Here is a 19,803-nt window from a genome sequence, read left to right as displayed (position 1 = left end):
TGTATATTTTTCAATAATTTTGTTTATTTTTTAAATTATTTTGTTTATTTTTCAATAATTTTGTTTATTTTTAAAATAATTATGTTTATTTTTTTCAATAATTTTGTTAACCCATAAAATTGATGAAAATGACATTGAGACCATCTTAGATGTATTTTATGTGCTAATAAAGTAAATAGTTTTACCAGGAGATTCAAAATCAACCTATTAAGTGAATGAGTCAATATTATCTCTGAAAAAAGTGTTTTCAAGCTTTTAGCCGTTGATGAAATATTTTCTCTAAAATGTCATTTAACCTTTAAACGCGGCACTAATATTTGAAATTGTGCTCGAGTACAACTAATTAAAATTATAATTTTATTTTTACGTTTTATTTGATAGAATAGAATAAATTTCACATTTTCAATTTCAATGATAGAATTGAGCATTTTTAAAACTAAAAGACGAAAAAATATTTAAAATCTTTTTGAAAATCTTTTGAAAAGGGAGTAGAGTAAAATGTTTTAACAACGACCTTCAAATTGATGAAGATTGTACCTGCTAGTCACACATTGAAGTAGAAAAGAACGACGTTTATTGGCAATTCATATCTTCGGAAATGGGACTGAGCACATTTTCGAATATTATGCCATATTTTAAAGGTTAAAACAGCATTTTAGAGAAAAACATGGATAAAACATTTTTCTCTAAAATGCTGTTTTAACCTTCAAAACTGGTGGGTATTGTACCCACTAATAGCACTTTTTAACAGAAAAAGCCTAAATACAATTTTTTTCAGAGACACCTTGTACAAAGCGTTTTATTAATCTTGTCAATTTTAAAACTTTTACAACTTTTTCATTTTGTATGATATTTTCGCTTTGTAAATGGAAAGCTTATTATGGGAAGTTACTGAATTTTTAAAAATCCGCGAAAAAGTCAATAAATACGCATCTATTGGCCACATACAGTCATAAACAGAAAACTGTGGAATAGGAAGACGACATGATAGCATTTCTAGAGTGCATTTAATGTTGTTTAAAGCAAATAGCTACACTTGAAAGCTATTAAATTACTTATTAAGTAAAATGGGTCTGTTTACACCGAACAGTTGCTGTGTCTCATGTTCATTGGACTATTTAAAGTTATAATTTGAGTCTAGAAGTCGACTTGTTGTTCCAGAGTTTTCTGTTTATCACTGTAGTACAGATTGCAGTTCTCATATTTTCTTACTTTAAACATTAGAAAATTTAGAAAAATTTAGAATTTTTTTCTCACCACACGGGTACGCTACAAATATCAGCTCAATAGCTTTAAAAATGATATCACAAAAACCAAGGCCGAAAACACAGTGCTCTCTTGGTCATTGGGTTTAAGTATAAAATAACATGGAGGGGGGAGGCAAGATGTTTTTTAACGCTGCGCCCTTATTTTTCGACTGAACTGACAGTTCATTATCAGGGAACCCTCTCTATGACTAGGCCTAGGTAGTATTAAAATTTCAAAAAGATCGAGGCTTTATTTTTTGTCTTTGGTCAGAAAATGTGGGCGGACACTTTTTAAACATCTTTGTAAATAATCATCTAAATCTTTTTGTAAACAAAACCCCTTTTAATATGTTATTAATAAATGTAATCATAAGAATATATATTTCTTTTTTTCCCTGTATTTGTAAACAATCAAAATTGACAAGATTAAAAAATCACCTTTCTTTTTCTTAGTTTATGGGTCCTGTATTTAGTTTGTTTTATGCAAACAATTGCATTTACAACATTGATTTATTGATTTATTGATTTATTGATTTATTGATTCATTGATTTTATTGATTTATTGATTCATTGATTCATTGATTCATTGATTTATTGATTTATTGATTCACTCATTGAATTATTCTTCTCTTTTTAAAAATGTTACTTTGCAAATTTTTCAATTTTCCTTGATGGATTAAACAAAATTTAGCTGAGAAAACATTTTTTAATTTGGATCGGCAGTAAATCTGATAATCAGAAGTATATTTGTTAAAATTCTAGAATGTGAGATGCGGCCTTTGCTCGACATTGAGCTATCAGCAGTGGTTGCTGAGGGTCTTCTTGACTCACTTCTCCCCCATCTTCTACCTCCACAACCTACTTCTTCACGACATAAGGTGAGTAGTTGCTGAGGGTCCTATTGACTCACTTCTCCCCCATCTTCTACCGCTACAACCTACTTCTTCACGACATAAGGTGAGTAGTTGCTGAGGGTCTTCTTGACTCATATCTCCCCCATCTACTACCTCCACAACCTACTTCTTTACGTCATCAGGTGAGTAGTTGCTAAGGGCCTCCTTGACTCACTTCTCACCCATCTTCTACCTACACAACCTACTTCTTTACAACATAAGGTGAGTAGTTGCTGAGGGTCTTCTTGACTCACTTCTCCCCCATCCACTACCTCCACAACCTACTTCTTTACGTCATCAGGTGAGTAGTTGCTGAGGGCCTCCTTGACTCACTTCTCCCCCATCTTCTACCTACATAACCTACTTCTTCAAGACATAAGGTGAGTAGTTGCTGAGGGACTTCTTGACTCACTTCTCCCCCATCTTCTACCTTATTAAATTACTTTTTTACGACATAAGGTTGGGCAACAGGGGCCGACTTTTGTTTACATTCAAGGGGAGGGTCGAATAATGAGTGTTAAATTTTCAGAGGAAACAATATGTTCTTTCTATTAATCGTCATTAGTCGTAAATATCACGTTCGCTTTTGAATGCAAAAATACCACAATCTCAGAAGCAAAGTAATCAATACCTGAAAAATGTGTAATGCACCAGGCAGAACAGTTCAATTCGTGCAAATATGAAGATATAATAACAAAATTGGTAATTCAATTTTGGATTAAAAACAATATGCAAAATGCTAAACATAGAATTGTTAAATTTTAATTTATTCATATTTTTTCTTTAAATTCTATTTTTCAACTATTTTTTTTTATACTTTTCAGGCCGGATCAGAGACGGAACATTTTCATTATTCTGAAAGATTTGCAGGTATTTGATACAAACATTTTCATTAGTATCATATAACATATATCATTAGTATCATATAACAAATTCATGAAAATTCGGAACAAATTTATGGGGGGAATGTTTTTGGATAAAAATGCTCAAATTCAATCATTTAAAGAAGATTTATTTTAAATCTAATTTTAAAACTTAATCAAATTTTTCTATTTCTGTGTGTGAATCAATTCACTAATGAAAGTTTATTTATCTTTTCAACCCAATCTTAGAATTTGTAGACCTTGGATATGTCAAACTGTGAATTCTATAATATCAAATAATCCAAGTTTGAAATATCAAAGGTGTATATATACCATCAGGCTGCAAAGATATAGGGATTAGAAAATTTAAGTTTGTGGTAAAGAATCAATTCCTTTATTTGCCTCTAATTTCTGCATTCATTTTTTGATGGTGTAAAATAGATAAGAGATGTTCAATGAAATATATTTACCCTCGAATCTTCAGTCTGAAAAATAATTTACAAAACAAATTACTCTGTAATTAGTTTGTGAAAGTTATATTTAAAAAATCTATAATCGTGGAACCCAGCTTTTCCTGAAGATCTCAACCATTGTTGTCCACCAAGCTAAGAACATTCCAGTGGTTATAACGAGTTCTACAATCAAAATTTGAGGCAAATCGGTCTTGACTTATAATCGGAAAAGCAAAAAGACAAGCATAAGCATAAGTTACCAATTGTGAAAATACCCGTAGGAAGTTTGTACTCGGGAAAAATCCTTTGTGAAAGTACTTAACATCGTTTTTTTATTTAAAGAATTAACTTTATTAGAGCACCAAGGATACCCGGACAGAGAGGACACTGTTACTAGCTATTCTTCAGGAAATCTTTTTTATCTTTTTACAAATTTAAAATATTTTAATTTTCAACTTTTTAGCTTTTAATATCTTATATTTATATTAGAAAATACATAGATTCTTAAACTGTGAAATGGAAACTGTTAGATTTAAGTTATTATTCTAAATTGTCGATAAACAGAAAAAATATCAATTGTGTAGTGTAGTATACAGTGTACAATATACAGTGTACAGTATACAGTGTACACTATACAGTGTACATTATACAGTGTACATTATACAGTGTAGAGTATCAAGTGTACATTATACAGTGTACATTATACAGTGTACAGTATACAGTGTACATTATACAGTGTACATTATGCAGTGTACAATATACAGTGTACAGTATACAGTGCACATTATACAGTTTACATTATATAGTGTACATTATACAGTGTACAGTATACAGTGTACATTATACGATGTACAGTATACGGTGTAAATTATACAGTGTACAGTATACATTGTACAGTATACAGTGTACAGTATACAGTGTACAGTATACAGTGTACAGTATACAGTGTACAGTATACAGTGTACAGTATACAGTGTACAGTATACAATGTACAGTATACAGTGTACACTGACACATTTCACATAAGAAGTTGATTTACAAGCTACTGTCTACTGCTATGCTCATAACAACATTAACCCTATCCCTGCTGGGGTACTTAAAAACCAGGATACGCGGGGGGGGGGAATTTGACCGCCCCCCCCCTCTAAATCCCATGTTTGATGTCCAAATATGACAAATGATACACCATTGGACAGCTCTTATATAAAGTAAAAATGTTTGCAGAAGAAATGTGCTAAAAATTATAAAATTTTTTGAAAAGCACTTGACAATGCTATTTCAATTATGCACAAATTTTGCAAAATTTAAATAGCCATCAAGCCCCAATGGAACATGAATGGCGTGTTAAAAATTATGTTCTCAAATTGTATTTGGACAAACTTATTATTCATATTCCATTGTTTAATGGGTTCCACAATAATAACAATCCATTTTGATAAATTCAAAACTTCACATAAGTCTTTAAATCAAGAAAAAAAATTTCAATACAGGATTTGATCCGGATTCTGGATACCGTGGAGCCGGATCCCTGCATCAGGAGTCTTCTTACCCCGGATTAGGATCCAAATACCCTCGCTCCGGATCCTTATATCCGGGTTCCAGGTTCCAATCCCAGGACGAGGGGGAGGGGGAAGAGGAGAGATCTTTACACACTTTTATCCAGGAAAATAATTCTTATAACCAATTACAATATGTTTGCTTGGACGGATATTTTAAAGTCAGAATCTTTTGTAAATCTCAGGATCAAGTATTGATCTCCATCTTATGCAGAACTTTTGTAAATCTCAGGATCAAGTATTGATCTCCATCTTATGCAGAACGTTGTAAATCTCGGGATCTAGTATTGATCTCCATCTTATGCAGAACTTTTGTGAATCTCAGGATCAAGTATTGATCTCCATCTTATGCAGAACTTTTGTAAATCTCAGGATCAAGTATTGATCTCCATCTTATGCAGAACTTTTGTGAACCTCAGGATCAAGTATTGATCTCCATCTTATGCAGAACTTTTGTAAATCTCGGAATCTAGTATTGATCTCCATCTTATGCAGAACTTTTGTGAATCTCAGGATCAAGTATTGATCTCTATCTTATGCAGAACTTTTGTAAATCTCGGGATCTAGTATTAATCTCCATCTTATGGAGATTTGGATTTTCAAAACTAACTAGAAAAAAACGTATTGTTTAAGTTGGTTCATTTCATAGAAATAAATTTCATATAAAAAAATTCATAGATAGGACATTTCATAGATGAGACTATCAAGTATCCATAGACAGGACAATTCTCAGACAGGACTTTAGAAAATGTTATCAGTTTGACTAACAAGAAATCAACAATATGATATGTTATGCAAAAATATGAATAATTTGTAAAGTAAAAATCAGAGAGATCGTAGAAAGAATAGAGTATTAAATAGGTGAACTTTGAAAAATATTATATTGATTTAAGATATTTTCCACCAGGGTAAGCCGAAAATGAGTAAAAAAATTGGAAAGAAATCTGAGGTAGAGTAGAAAATGCATTGTATTGTAACTTTAAAAGTTCATTACAATCAAAAAGTTAACATTTTTTCAAGAAATTTTATAAACCTTTATTGTTAAACTGTTAAACTGTAAACATTTACTGTAGTAGATTTTTGGTAACCAATGAGAGGTCGATGAAATTCTCTAGAAATATATTTTATCTAGAAATCTGGAGATATAGAAGAGAGAAGTGGAAAGAAAAGAGAGCTAACTAGGAAAGAAAAAGAAACGTAATTATTTCTTTATGGAACTGTTGTTAATATTTCCAGTGACCCTGAAGTTCAAGTGGGTTTTGTCTAAGAAAAAATAGTGATGATATAAAAAATAGAATTAGAAAATTCCAAAACAAAGAAAAAAGGAATTTATCAATTCAATTTTCGGTTAACCTGGATTTGATGAATTGGACCCAAATAGTTCTTTGAACTTAAATTACCACAAATAGTTTACAGAGCAGTTTATGAACAATTTTGCCTTAAAAAAAGATTTTATTAAAATTGAATTGAATAAAGATGTTTCTTTTGTTTTGTTATGTTAAATCCAGATATAGCTTCATATTTTGTAAATCGATTATTTAATATTTTTTGTTTAAATTTTTCAAATGATTAAATACCATTAATTTACAGGAGAGAGGTTACTATCCATGTTTGTGACGAGGCCAGAGGACTCCAAAAGGATTTTCTTTGTCCTCAAAACCTACTTCTTGAGAGAATGATCTATTTCAGGTTAAAATAATAAATTTTAGATAAAAAGTTACAAATTTGAATTTTAATACCGTTAGAAGTTTAAAAGTTTACAATATGATGTTTATTTGCTTAACCCTATCACGGCTAGGGGTGCACAATGGGGTATCAGAGGGGGGGGGGGTCAGCAATATTGAGTTTACACCATAAACCTCTTATTATATTCAAATATGGCTCGGTTGCTTGAGTATTATTTTTTAGAGAAGTCTTTAAATCATCGTTATGTGGTGTTGAAGTTCTATAATACGACGGATATACATCGCATTCAGGGGTAAACATGATGCAGTACAGGGATGATAAATTAGTCCTTCTCGCAATCTAGGTTGCAAACCAATTTCCGTGAAAACTTTTAGAATATGTATTTTATACGCGGATCAGAGCCCAAACCAATACTTGGGCGGGCTTGTGGCGCCCCTATAACTTTGATTAATGGTTGTAATAATTTAACCCGGGTTCGATTCCCGGCCGACGCATTGTCAGAAAGGGGATTCGCACCCCTGCCCTCATAAGAGGACCAGAATTCTCACAAGCAGTTGACCCGGGTTCGATTCCCGGCCGACGCATTGTCAGAAAGGGGATTCGCACCCCTGCCCTCATAAGAGGACCAGAATTCTCACAAGCAGTTGACCCGGGTTCGATTCCCGGCCGACGCATGGTCTTTTTTTAGTCCACCCTTGAAATCATTGGAATTATTTCTTTTCTCCCTTTTCCCTTCTGCCAACAGCCTCCGTATCGCAGTAGGCAGCGCGTCAGTCTCATAATCTGAAGGATATATCTAGACTATCCTGAATCTGTTGTAATTTTGTGTAAAAAAGCTTTAAAATATATATGGTTTTTTTTTCGAAAAAGCTCGCTGTAACAAAGACGATATCTAAATATATTGCGGATTTACAGGATCCATAAAAGAATAAATTTATGAACGGGAAAAGTAATTATAAATTGAAATCATTATAAATCAATACAAGCTAGAATTGATACAATGTTTGTAAATGAAAATATTATCAGAATATATTCATTCTGTCAATTCTTAACATGAAACACAGACAAATGCAATTTAAGAAAAGTATTGTGACAAAAACCAGTCACCCCCCATAGTAGGTTATTATGGGGGGTCAGCCAAATCGACTTTTCACCTTTTTTAAAATCATTCCGGTCCGTTCAGCTTTAGCTAGATTGTTCCGTCCCCATTCCTTCTTTTTCCAATCGTTCCAGCCTCGTTCGGTTCCGTTCCGTTCTTAGTGTTCTTAGTCGAGAACAATCCATCCCGTTCAGCTCCGTTGTTTGTGTTCTCAGTCAAGAACAGTTCCATCCCCATTCCGTTCCCTTCTTTGTCGAGAACAGTTCCATTTTCGTTCTTTATACTCAAATATTTATATTACGTGAAATTTTCTTCCTTTCACTGTTTCTAGGACAAATACACTTAAGGAATTACAAGGGTGTACGAGGGGGGAGGGGCGGGCTCATTTAATATTACATCTAGAGATTTGTTGAAAAATAATATTCGGATTCTTGATTTTAGAGGCAGTATTTTTATAGCTTTCCATTATCTTTTTTTAAAGATCATTTTGTAAATTTCTTTTTTCGTTTCTTTCACAAGCCTACAAAGCACTTTTATTAATATAGAATCAATTGAGAGTTTTGAAAGGACTGCAGCCATAATTTCAATTCTGATTCACAACAATACCCTTCAAAGCTTTGCCTGATCAATTGTTGTATTAAATATCCATGTTTCACATTTGGAAAACTGATTATTTTCATTTGTGGTTTCTCTACAAAACTGAACATACATTTCTTGCTTCAGAAACGATGGAGAAATGATGGTTTCAAAGAGGTCACGCCACTTTATAAATGGAGGGTCACTTGAAATTACGCATGTATTACATTAAAGTATAATTACATCATATAAAAAAAAACACTTTTAAATCTCACTTTTGCCCTTAACTAAAAAAGTTTTTGTTAAAAAAGCTTTAATCAATACTGCCTTCAGTGTAAATATAGATTTGATATCATTATTTATGTAATAAATCCTATGAAAATATAGATATTTTTAAAAAACGTTTCCATCTCTATTTTTCACCCCTTGAAGCTTACACCACATTATTAAAAGGGAGATGTCTGATGAGTCCATTAAGGAAAATTACATAAATAATTTATTGAAACGTGTAACATGAAAGTGTCTANGCACCAAAAACTTTCCTGATTTAAAATGCGGCGTTCCCAATTTAAAATGCGTTCTTGATTATAAGAACGCGTTCCTGATTTTAACGTTCTTTTCAAGGGTGCTTTCTATGTGTTAAGTTTTGTTTGGAACGATGGGATCGTTGTTTATAATTTTGTTTGTTCTCTAGAAAAACTATCGTTCCCCAGGAACGACGCCTAGACCTAGTCTCATGCTCTTTGGAACTATTTCAGTAATCACTGATTTTCTAATTCTGAGTTTTCTGGTTATGACTGTATGTTATAAATTTCTGTGATTGTTGTGATGTAAAAATGTTTATAAAGATCTTTGATTGTTTATATTCAGGGAGGTGACAAGCGGACAAGAGTTAGAAGAAGTGGACATCTCTGTTCATTGTGATATAAAGATCTTTGATTGGCTCTTGTGTTGGATCAAATACGATAAGTTAAAGGTATATCTTAAAGAAGAAGTTATTTCAAGTGACCCAGCATCTAAATATAGAACAATTCAATACCCTTTAAAAGCTCTGTATGATCATAAACGAATAAGATATCTATATGTTTAACTGATAACCTTTTTTTAACTGTGGTGTCTTTATAAAGTTACATAAAGTTATGGATTTCTGAATGAAATTATCAAATCTGAAAAACTCAAGATTGAAAACTATCAGAGAAAGATAAACTGTTGTTTTTCTCAAGGTAAGGGTTTCATCAAAGGTTTGCACCTAGCTTTATTAAGTTACAATTAGAAATATATCAAAGTGGTTTTCTATTTTTAAGTGTGTTCAATAATGTGGATATTTTGATTAAATGTTCTAATCCAGATTTATCTAGTCAAAACTACATCTTTGTTTCTGTGCTATAGATAATCAAAACCTCTTGTAGTTGTCTCAAAAATATTCTCCATTTTGAATTGGGAAGAATGTCATTTTATCGTTTGTAATATATTCGAGTTCACGATTAAATCTAAAAATGTATTTATTATTGTTTAGATGGAAGATCTGGTGAACATTTGCCTGAATTATGTGTTCTCAAACATGAACCAGATAATTGCTATCACACCCTCGTTCACTTGTGTAGGAGATACATTGATAAATAGGTAAACTATGTGTTCTCAAACATGAACCAGATAATTGCTATCACACCCTCGTTCACTTGTGTAGGAGATACATTGATAAATAGGTAAACTATGTGTTCTCAAACATGAACCNTATCATTATTATTGTACAGATTGTACTTACATCAGAACTGTAAACTATATCATTATTATTGTACAGATTGTACTTACATCAGAACTGTAAACTATATCATTATTTTTGTACAGATTATACTTACATCAGAACTGTAAACTATATCATTATTTTTGTACAGATTGTACTTACATTAGAACTGTAAACTTTATCATTATTATTGTACAGATTGTACTTACATCAGAACTGTAAACCATATCATTATTATTGTACAGATTGCACTTACATCAGAACTGTAAACTATATCATTATTTTCGTACAGATTGTACTTACATCAAAACTGTAAACAATATCATTATTTTTGTACAGATTGTACTTACATTAGAACTGTAAACTTTATCATTATTATTGTACAGATTGTACTTACATCAGAACTGTAAACTATATCATTATTTTTGTACAGATTGTACTTACATCAGAACTGTAAACTTTATCATTATTATTGTACAGATTGTACTTACATCAGAACTGTAAACTATATCTTTATTATTGTACAGATTGTACTTACATCAGAACTGTAAACTATATCATTATTTTTGTACAGATTGTACTTACATCAGAACTGTAAACAATATCATTATTTTTGTACAGATTGTACTTACATTAGAACTGTAAACTTTATCATTATTATTGTACAGACTACAGATTGTACTTACATCAGAACTGTAAACTATATCATTATTATTGTACAGATTGTACTTACAATCATTATTATTGTTTAGATTGGCTAGACTGTATAAACCCTCAGAACTAGAAACTATATCGGATAAAAGAGATGGAATTCATAATAGACTTTATGCAAAGGTGAACATCTTAACTTTGATCCATGTTTTTCTAAACGGTTGGATTACTATTTCTTAATAATTCATATTTTCCATATTTTTCAATGGTTGAAATTCTACTTCTAAATCATACATATTTTCATATTCATATTTTCATATTCTTAGATGGTAAGAATATTATTATTTCGAAATGATCTACTTAATACATATATTTAGTGGTTAGATTACTATTTCTAAACAATTAATTTAATTCATATATTTAGATGGTTAGATTACTATTTCTAAACAATTAATTTAATCAATATATTTGGATGGTTAGATTACTATTTATAAATAATTCATTTAATCCATAGATTTAGATGGTTGGATTACTATTTCTAAACAATTAATTTAATTCATATATTTAGATGGTTGGATTACTATTACTAAATAATTAATTCAATTCATATATTTAGATGGTTAGATTACTATTTCTAAACAATTAATTTAATCCATATATCTAGATGATCAGATTACTATTTCTAAACAATTAATTTAATTCATATATTTAGATGGTTGGATTACTATTTCTAAACAGTTAATTTAATTCATATATTTAGATGGTTGGATTACTATTTCTAAAGAATTAATTTAATCCATATATTTTGATGGTTGGATTACTATTTTTAAACAATTAATTTAATTCATATCTTCAGATGGTTGGATTACTATTTCTAAAGAATTAATTTAATCCATATATTTAGATGATCAGATTACTATTTCTGAACAATTAATTTAATCCATATATTTAGATGGTTAGATTACTATTTCTAAACAATTAATTTAATCCTAATATTTAGATGGTTGGATTACTATTTCTAAAGAAGCCTAATCCTGGGAATCAGATATGGTGTACTCTTTCAACCCTTTTTAGGTATCTACAATAAAATTGAGTAATGAGTGCTATTGCTAGTCATGAGTACTTAAAAAGTGTTACTTTTAAATCTTTGAGAAAATATTATAGAAATACTATTGATTTACTGTTTTTATGCCCTGGGTGGCCTCTTTTTAATCTATGGTGAACTTATCCTGAAACCCATATATTCCCAGCTGAGCTGGGGTAAAATTTTTACTATTTTCTTATGGGCTTAAAAGTAAAATATTACCCCAGCTATATTATATTACACCTTTCAATATTTGTGCATTTTTGTGTTTAAATTGTGTTTATTTTTCCGAGGTTGACGAAAATAAAATAAACATACAGATACAAAATTTAATATTTTGAATATACAGATAAAGTTTGTTCATACGTTATATTCTATTAAATATATACATGTAACATGATCAATTACAAAGTTCCATTAAAGTTTGTATATATATTACTTTCTCGTTTTTCTTTGTAATAGTCAGGGAGGGTGAAAAATGTCCTAAGGAGCTGCACAGCAAGAAGAGACTGGATCTGAAGCTTCTGAGAGTGAAGAAGCTGCTAAAAGTAAAAAAAGCCTTGAAGTGAAGAATCTGCTGGAACTAAAGGAACTGCTGGAACTGAAGGAACTGCTGGAACTGAAGGAACTGCTGGAACTGCTTGAAGTGAAGAAGGTGCTGGAACTGAGGGAACTTCTAGAACTGAAGGAACTGCTGGAAATGAAGAATCTACTGGAACTGAAGGAACTGCTGGGACTAAAAATGCTGTTAGAACTGAAGTAACTGCTCCACTAGAGGAAGCTGCTGAACTACTAAAAGTTACAGTCTCCGGTTTTAAAAGACCAGCCATGTTGTTAGTTGCTTTTTTACTTGTGGAAATGTATTCTTGTGGCATTGATTCACTTTTCCAGCAATAAAATTCTATCATCTGTTGAGCTGTTGCACCATTGTCAGCTGCAGCAGATGCAGAAGATAGACAAAATGAGTGGAAGGTGAAATCCTTGAGGCTCTCCTTTCCCTTGCCTAGGGATTTTGCTATCTCATGAGAAATATTTCCAACAGAGTTTTTACCAAGTGGCTGATTTACAAAAACAGCGCCTCTACCGGTCCAATGAGCTTTCCCTATACCAAATAAACATTAAAATTTAAGAATACAAAGCTGAAAACAAAAAACCACTTGGTATCTTGCTGTTTTAATTTTTTGCATTAAACATTATAAATTGAGAAATTGAAAGTGTTTGAAGGGAGTTTAGGACAACTTCTTGGTTGGTACAAATAGGATGTTTAATAGAATCCACATGAAGATATTACCAATCCAGTTCAAGCACTCTTAAGTTATTCTAACAACAAATAAAAATCATACGAGAATATTTTCCAAGGTCGTCTTTACTTGAGAAAGATATGACTCTACAATTTCGAGCATAATCAGTGTCACTTTCAGCGGTTGCTTTTGGTACAAGAACTCATTTTAAATGACATTTTATTGGTTTCTCATTATGTAGAAATAATTTTTAATGACATTTCGTTGGTTTCTCTTTATGTAGAAATAATTTTTGTTGACATTTTATTGGTTTCTCTGTTTGTAGAAATTTCTTAGGGATTTTATGTAAAATGAATCAAAGACCGTAATTTAGAGAACATTCTTCTAATACGATGTTTTAATTTTATTTGAATCTTAAAATGGTCTTTCTCTTTTTCTGTCTCTCAAGCGCCACTTTGGTTTGAGAATTGTATAAGAATATTTTTCATAATATAAATATATTATTGTATTTAATGCAACTGTATCAGAATTGTATGATGCTATAATGATATCATGTTTAGATGCCAAAATTGTGGGAAGTTTTTGACTTCAAGTACTGCTGAGTTATTATCCTGCTTACCCAAGTATTCTAGTATAGATTACTCTGGGAAAATAGTTCCTATGCACATTAGGTAAGATAGATAGATTGATAGATATATATTTCAGCTAACATCACAATAATACATTTTTAATTTTATAATTTATAACTAAACCATCACTAACATGACTACAGCCTAACCATTTCTGGTTGTTTTGATTGGCTGGCCATCCAAAGTTTTATAGATACATTTTATATTTTGAAATTAACATTATATAGGATTCAATTTTCATTAAAAATGTTTTTAGCAATTAAAAAGGAGGAAAAAGCTTATATGAGTGCACATGGCTTTATTTAAGATACATTTTTACATTACCATGTCTTAACCCTTATTACTTCAGGGATGAGTCTTTCAGTGTCAATGATTTCATCAAGAGTTTAAGACTAGAGCTAAAATCATGGAGAAAGGTATTCATCTCAAATTCAAAAATTTTCAAGCTTTATATTTTAACCCTGTCGGGCTTAGGATATCCATCAAAAAGGGAAAATTGTTTCCCAAAAATCTCTCAACCTTCGCATTGTGTTTGCTTGCTAAAAATAAGGACGAAAGTTTTCGTATTTTCTGTGAAAAAAATGCTTTCGCTGAAAAAGTTTGTACTTTTTTGCATTTAGTTGTCTTGCAAAATATATGATCAAAATTTTTGCATTTTTGGCGAAAGTTTTTATTTGCTGGAAACCATAGTTGGGCTGAAAGGCCATTATTGACTTTGCACTAGAAAGTAAAGAGCTTCTTGAAAAAAGAAACAAGCACTATCATGCATTTCTTCTTGGTGCAAAATGGTTAAAGGATGGCCAAATAAAAAATTTAAGAATAATAATGTTTCATTAATTTAGGTCTTCTGGAGACTTTGGGGAATGGCCCATGCTATGCACTGCTTTCTTTGTGGTCGATATTTCCAGGTAAAGTATCAGCGTCAATTGATAATTTCTGCTTAGGATAGTTTAACTCTCCATTCATCCTTCATCATGTTTCATGCTTTATCATCTAAGGAGTTTAACTAAACAAGCTTTTATAATTTAGTCCTATTTGCTCGAATTCTGTTCCTATCATTCTGCTGAGCCAGAATTTCCAGCAATGCCTTTTCGAAGTGCCTGCTTTCCTTTAGGCCAATATCCATGCTGTGAAGGAGCTGCAGCAAGGTTTCTTCCAATTGAACAGGTTAAAGAAAAATCAGTGTTATCTTGATGTGAATACAATGCTTTGGAGTTTTTTCATCTCAGTACTTTTTTGTTTAATAGCCAAAATCCCAATCTGTTGATTTGAAATACACTGAGGATAATTTTATCCCAATTCTAAACTGTACAAATGTAACTAATTACACTGCAGAAGGAATGCTGCCGTTTAGGATTGAAATCTTAATTATCTTCACAGGATATCCAAAAAGTTTAAATTAATCTGATGTCAGTACAAGAATTTACACCTCTAAATGCATATTTTTAGGAAAGGATGGGCTGTCGATTTCGGGACCACAAAGTAAAGGTTAAATCTCCTGAAGAAACTGATATCTACCTCACGCTCATAACACACAGAGACCTGATATGCATTATCCCATCACGCAAATCAACTTTAATCAAAATTGTGGCCGATGCATCTTCGATATCTCTTCCACGACCGGAAGCTGAAAAGGTACAAAATTTTTTTTTACTAATTTTGGATGATTTGTTTCTTACAACACCATCAAATTCAAATTGGCTTGGGTGGTTTTTCTCTAGACATTGCTTGCCCAAATATTGCATTGCATTGCACATTGGAGTCCAGAGACATTATTTGTAATAGGTGTCAAGTGAAAATGAGGGTGATGATAGTTCCAAGATGGAAGCAGTTTCCTATTCTTTGAATCCTATGCAATCAACATCTGGCCTTGTTAGATTTCCATGGAATTCCAGAAGGCAAAACATTCCACGGCCACAAGTTAAGAAAGGTAATAATGTTTTTCCTCTTTCTGTATCAAACTGATAGATATTTGATACTTAAATTTATCAAAATCTGTTTTCCTAAGATATCACATTAGATTCTATCAAAGATTTATAAGATTCATAGATAAGTTTTTATTAAATACCACATAAGTTTTATGATCGTCCTAACCCTTATAGGTCTTACTGATTAATATTAGTTTAGAGTTTTAAAAAGTGAAAACTTCTTCTAGTTGTGGGAGATCCTATGTCTGGTGCTGAAAAGAAGCCTCTATCAAGTCTTGGGCAGAGATATGGTCGCGTTAAGAGATCAATAAGACTAAAAAAGTCAAAGACATCAGATTCATCATCATCTTCAAGGTGATTTAGAACAACATTCTCAATTAAGTTATGGCTGGTTCAATTCATGCAACTATTAAATTCATGAAACTTTTACAAGCCTCAGATATGTTTGTGAAATTTCATTTTTAGTTTTTGTTTTCTTAATACTTTTTAAAGTAAGAATCAATAATATTATTTAAATATTAGCAATGAGGATGAGAGCTCTGGAGGTGAAGATGAGCATGAGCATGATGTACTTGGGGAAGATGAAGAGGAGCACAAGGAGCTTTGCATCCAAGTCAAAGTTGGAAAAGAAGAACGACCTCAGCCATTTTTAGATAAGTAAGTATGGTATGCATACAGATCAAAAGAGGGCAAAACTTTTGATCAGTAAAGCTCTAAGCTTCAGCAACTGTTCTTAAGTTATCATTTATGAAGGATTTAAGTCTTTAATTTGGGTAAAGTTGTACATCAATGGCACCGGCTCATAAAAATTATCATTTAAGGTAAACCCAGCAATGGGGAATGGAACTACTGTCTTTGCCTTAGAGGCACATGTTACAGATGCAAAAATTTTGTCTCCTCCGAATCAATATTGATCTAATAATTGTGTAGATCTGTTGATGCCCAATGGTATGAGTGGAATAGTGTTCGAGGCACTAGAATGAACCAAGACTATCAACGGGAAGTTGAAGACACTGCACTATCAGAAATAAGTACCCATATTGCTACATTACGGAACAAAATTAACAAGACGCTTCCCAGGCGAGAGAGTAAACTAAAACTAGTCCCAACAGCAACTGTAGATAAGGGCAAGTTTGATGGTTTAAATGGAAAGCAATTGTCCCGAATGGATAGCGGAATGTTAGCGCCTCCAGGAGGTATTTTTACTCGGTTAGAACAGGACTGGAGGGAATCACATATGGCATACTTGCAACATAGAAGTATAACTAGTAAAATCAGCAGACCTCCATCATCAGGTGAGAATCTTCATAAGTTCTATCAAAAGTAGGTTTCAAATTTTTTCCAGATCAATTTTAACTCTTGTAGGCCTTACAGAACGTTTCCTGAAGCTTCTATAAATTCTAAACCATTAAAAGATTTCGGAAATTAAGGGCTGAACGTTTCTTAACCAAATCAAGAATAAATCTACCCCTAGAAGCTTATTCCGGAATAATTGTCCCATAAACTTTTTTCAAATTGTCGCATCAAGTTCTGTGTAACCAAGGTTATAATGCAAGGAAAGTTAAATGCAGTTGCATATACTTTGCATACATATTGAAACCAGTTCTCTCTGGGCGGAACAAGAGTAGATGCATCAGTGTTCGCTTTGTATCCAAGGAGGTTAAAAGCATTTTATTTTAATAATTTTGATAATTCACATAATAGTTCTATGACCAGAATATTTCATTGATTTTTTATGCGAAAGATGGATCCCATGTCAGGCTTCGATGTCAGTCTTTGACATCCATCTTGTGTTTACATTACCCCCCAGAGACAGTACACTGCAGTGCAAAAGATGTGTACACCTCTGAAATAACTTTCCTTGCATTATAACCTTGTGTGTAACTGGATTATCTAAGACCATGGGTTTATTTAAAGGGACCGTTCAAACATTTGGGTAAACTAATTAGCCTATTAGTTGTTCATTGATATTAGTCTTACTTTTCAAAGATATCTAGGACAGGAAGCCGATTTATTGTTTAGAATTCCAGCGGAAAGGTATGATACCTTTGCACAGACACTATTTAAACATTTTTTCAGCAACAAAAGCCCAAAGAATCTGAAATTATAATATTCCAATGATATCATGTGTCAGCCATTATGTAATAAAATATAAAAACGTTTGATTATAGAATTAGCAAAAAATTAACGTTTTTCTTGTGCAAACTTGATTTAACAAATGAACATGTAAATACAAATTTCTCTCTCAGTTAACCGGTTCTTAGATTCCAACTCTTTAAAAAATCACGGGGAAGTAGGGAAAACGTATCAAACCGTCAAATGTTTAAAATAAGTTTTATTTTGAAAATAGACAATCTTAGAATAATTTTGATAAAACAATAGAAATATACAATTAACTATTAGATAATAGAATTTAATTTTTGAATCTTTTTAAAAATTCATGACTATGACAAAAAGCATCAAATAGTTAAAATGCAAAGGTATCATACCTTTCCGCTGTAATTCTAAACAATAAATCAGCTTTTTCTTCTCTCATAGGTATCTTTGAAAAGTAAGACTTATACCAATGAATAGCTATTAGGCTATTTAGTTTACTCTCAAATTGCCCTAAATATGTGAACGGTCCCTTTAGTTTAAGAAATTATTTCCTAATTTTTTAAATGCTTTATCATACATTACGGTTACAGGAAAGGTTCTGTAACGCCTTTAATGGTCCAAAGCTCAGCATTACTTTTACCATGCTCTGTTCTTATGCTACTTTAAAGTTCCTTAAAATGATCAAGTTATTAACTATATATATAGGGTGACCCAAAAAGAATGAGACTTTATAGATGACTATATGGAATTTGTACTTACTGTTCCCTCATATTCACAAATCTCTGTATAACTTGTTATTTTCTTTGCAAAATCATGAAAAGACAATATTTAAAACAGAAGACAAAATTAAACCTTGGAATCGACATAATAACGGAGTTTCCTGTCATCTCTACAGTCACATAATCCTGTATTTATGTTATTAATATTTATTTATTAATATAATTTGAAATCTTGAGTTTGATTCAAGTGTTCAGTTTCTTAAAGGAAACCTCATATCTCAGAAAATCTGATCTTGATCTAAAGACTAGTTCTTCGTGTATAACTCCGTTGTTAAAAATTAAAGTTCTTCTTAACAATATAAATTTATTTTATTTCAGGAAGTGTGACTTCTAAACAACGACTTAGGACTCCAATTCTTAAATAGAGAAGTTGTAATTATGTATCCCTTCACGTTTCTATAACTATTGAATATTCAATTATTGATATTATAAATTTGATTGTTTTTGATTAAATTTTAATCTTAAATTATTGTATTGTTAAATTATTTGGTTTACAATAAATGTTTATTTATTCAAATTCAAAAACTTATATTTATATCAAAGCTAAATAATAAACAAAGAAACTGATTACTTGCAACAAAATCTAATTTTCTAATCTCTAAATCGTTTAACCCTCATGTTGCAGAATTATGAATTGTGTTAGATCAAATAGTATAATATTGAAAATGAAAGGTTTACACTATTAAGTTGCAAAGATATAGGGATTATAAAATTATAGTAAGTTTAGTGATTATATAATTAGAGTTTTCAGCAAGTGATGAGTTCCTTTATATCACAGTATTAACAAAATATATACATTCATATCACAGTATAGCTATACTTAAAATAATATCTTCATGGTGTAATAGTTTAATTACTACATTTGTAGACATTGGGGGAAAACGAAAATTCTGAGGTGATACATTTTTATGTTACCTTTATAAAAAAGCTCTTCGCTTATATACAAATATATATTAGCTATAGCTGCCTAAACGGCTCAACGAAATAGATTCTAGTACAATAGATGGCAACGTAGAATTTGTACACTCTCAGTACAGTTGTATTCTGTCGTCACAAGTGTCAAATCAGTTTTTGTGTCCGACAAAATTATCAATAATAGTAATAATTTTAGAATAAAGTGCTTTTCTTACAGTAAAATAAGTGTAATTTTATAGGTCCTTTAGTTTCTGTTTTAAAACTTTTTCTTTAATCTTGGAAAACATGTCAACTAATCTGAGACAATTTCGTTTTCCTTGTTATATTTGACACTTGTGGCGTTGTGCATAATTGGTTCATTTC

The 19,803-nt window shown here is 31.4% G+C and overlaps 1 protein-coding gene across 1 annotated transcript; it reads left to right on the top strand.

The window, feature by feature from the left end:
* The first annotated feature begins 2,012 nt into the window (after positions 1-2,012).
* Positions 2,013-18,969, top strand: LOC111715444 (uncharacterized protein KIAA1841-like). Its single transcript, XM_023490766.1, is given in 22 exon segments — positions 2,013-2,125; positions 2,965-3,010; positions 3,813-3,863; positions 4,946-5,202; positions 5,919-5,960; positions 6,144-6,208; positions 6,602-6,700; positions 9,243-9,348; positions 9,889-9,993; positions 9,996-10,078; positions 10,869-10,950; positions 11,768-11,841; positions 13,653-13,763; positions 14,071-14,137; positions 14,564-14,629; positions 14,751-14,888; positions 15,171-15,356; positions 15,507-15,651; positions 15,877-16,003; positions 16,172-16,306; positions 16,580-16,944; positions 18,844-18,969. Coding segments are annotated over 22 exon segments (2,505 nt in total). The 5' UTR covers positions 2,013-2,017; the 3' UTR covers positions 18,891-18,969.
* Positions 18,970-19,803: the final 834 nt, after the last annotated feature.

The sequence above is a fragment of the Eurytemora carolleeae genome, unplaced genomic scaffold (assembly GCF_000591075.1).
Source record: "Eurytemora carolleeae unplaced genomic scaffold, Eaff_2.0 scaffold1787, whole genome shotgun sequence".
In the NCBI taxonomy this organism is placed as follows: Eukaryota; Metazoa; Arthropoda; class Copepoda; order Calanoida; family Temoridae; genus Eurytemora; species Eurytemora carolleeae.
Note: the sequence above shows the minus strand (reverse complement) of the source record. Positions and strands in the feature narration are given on the sequence as shown.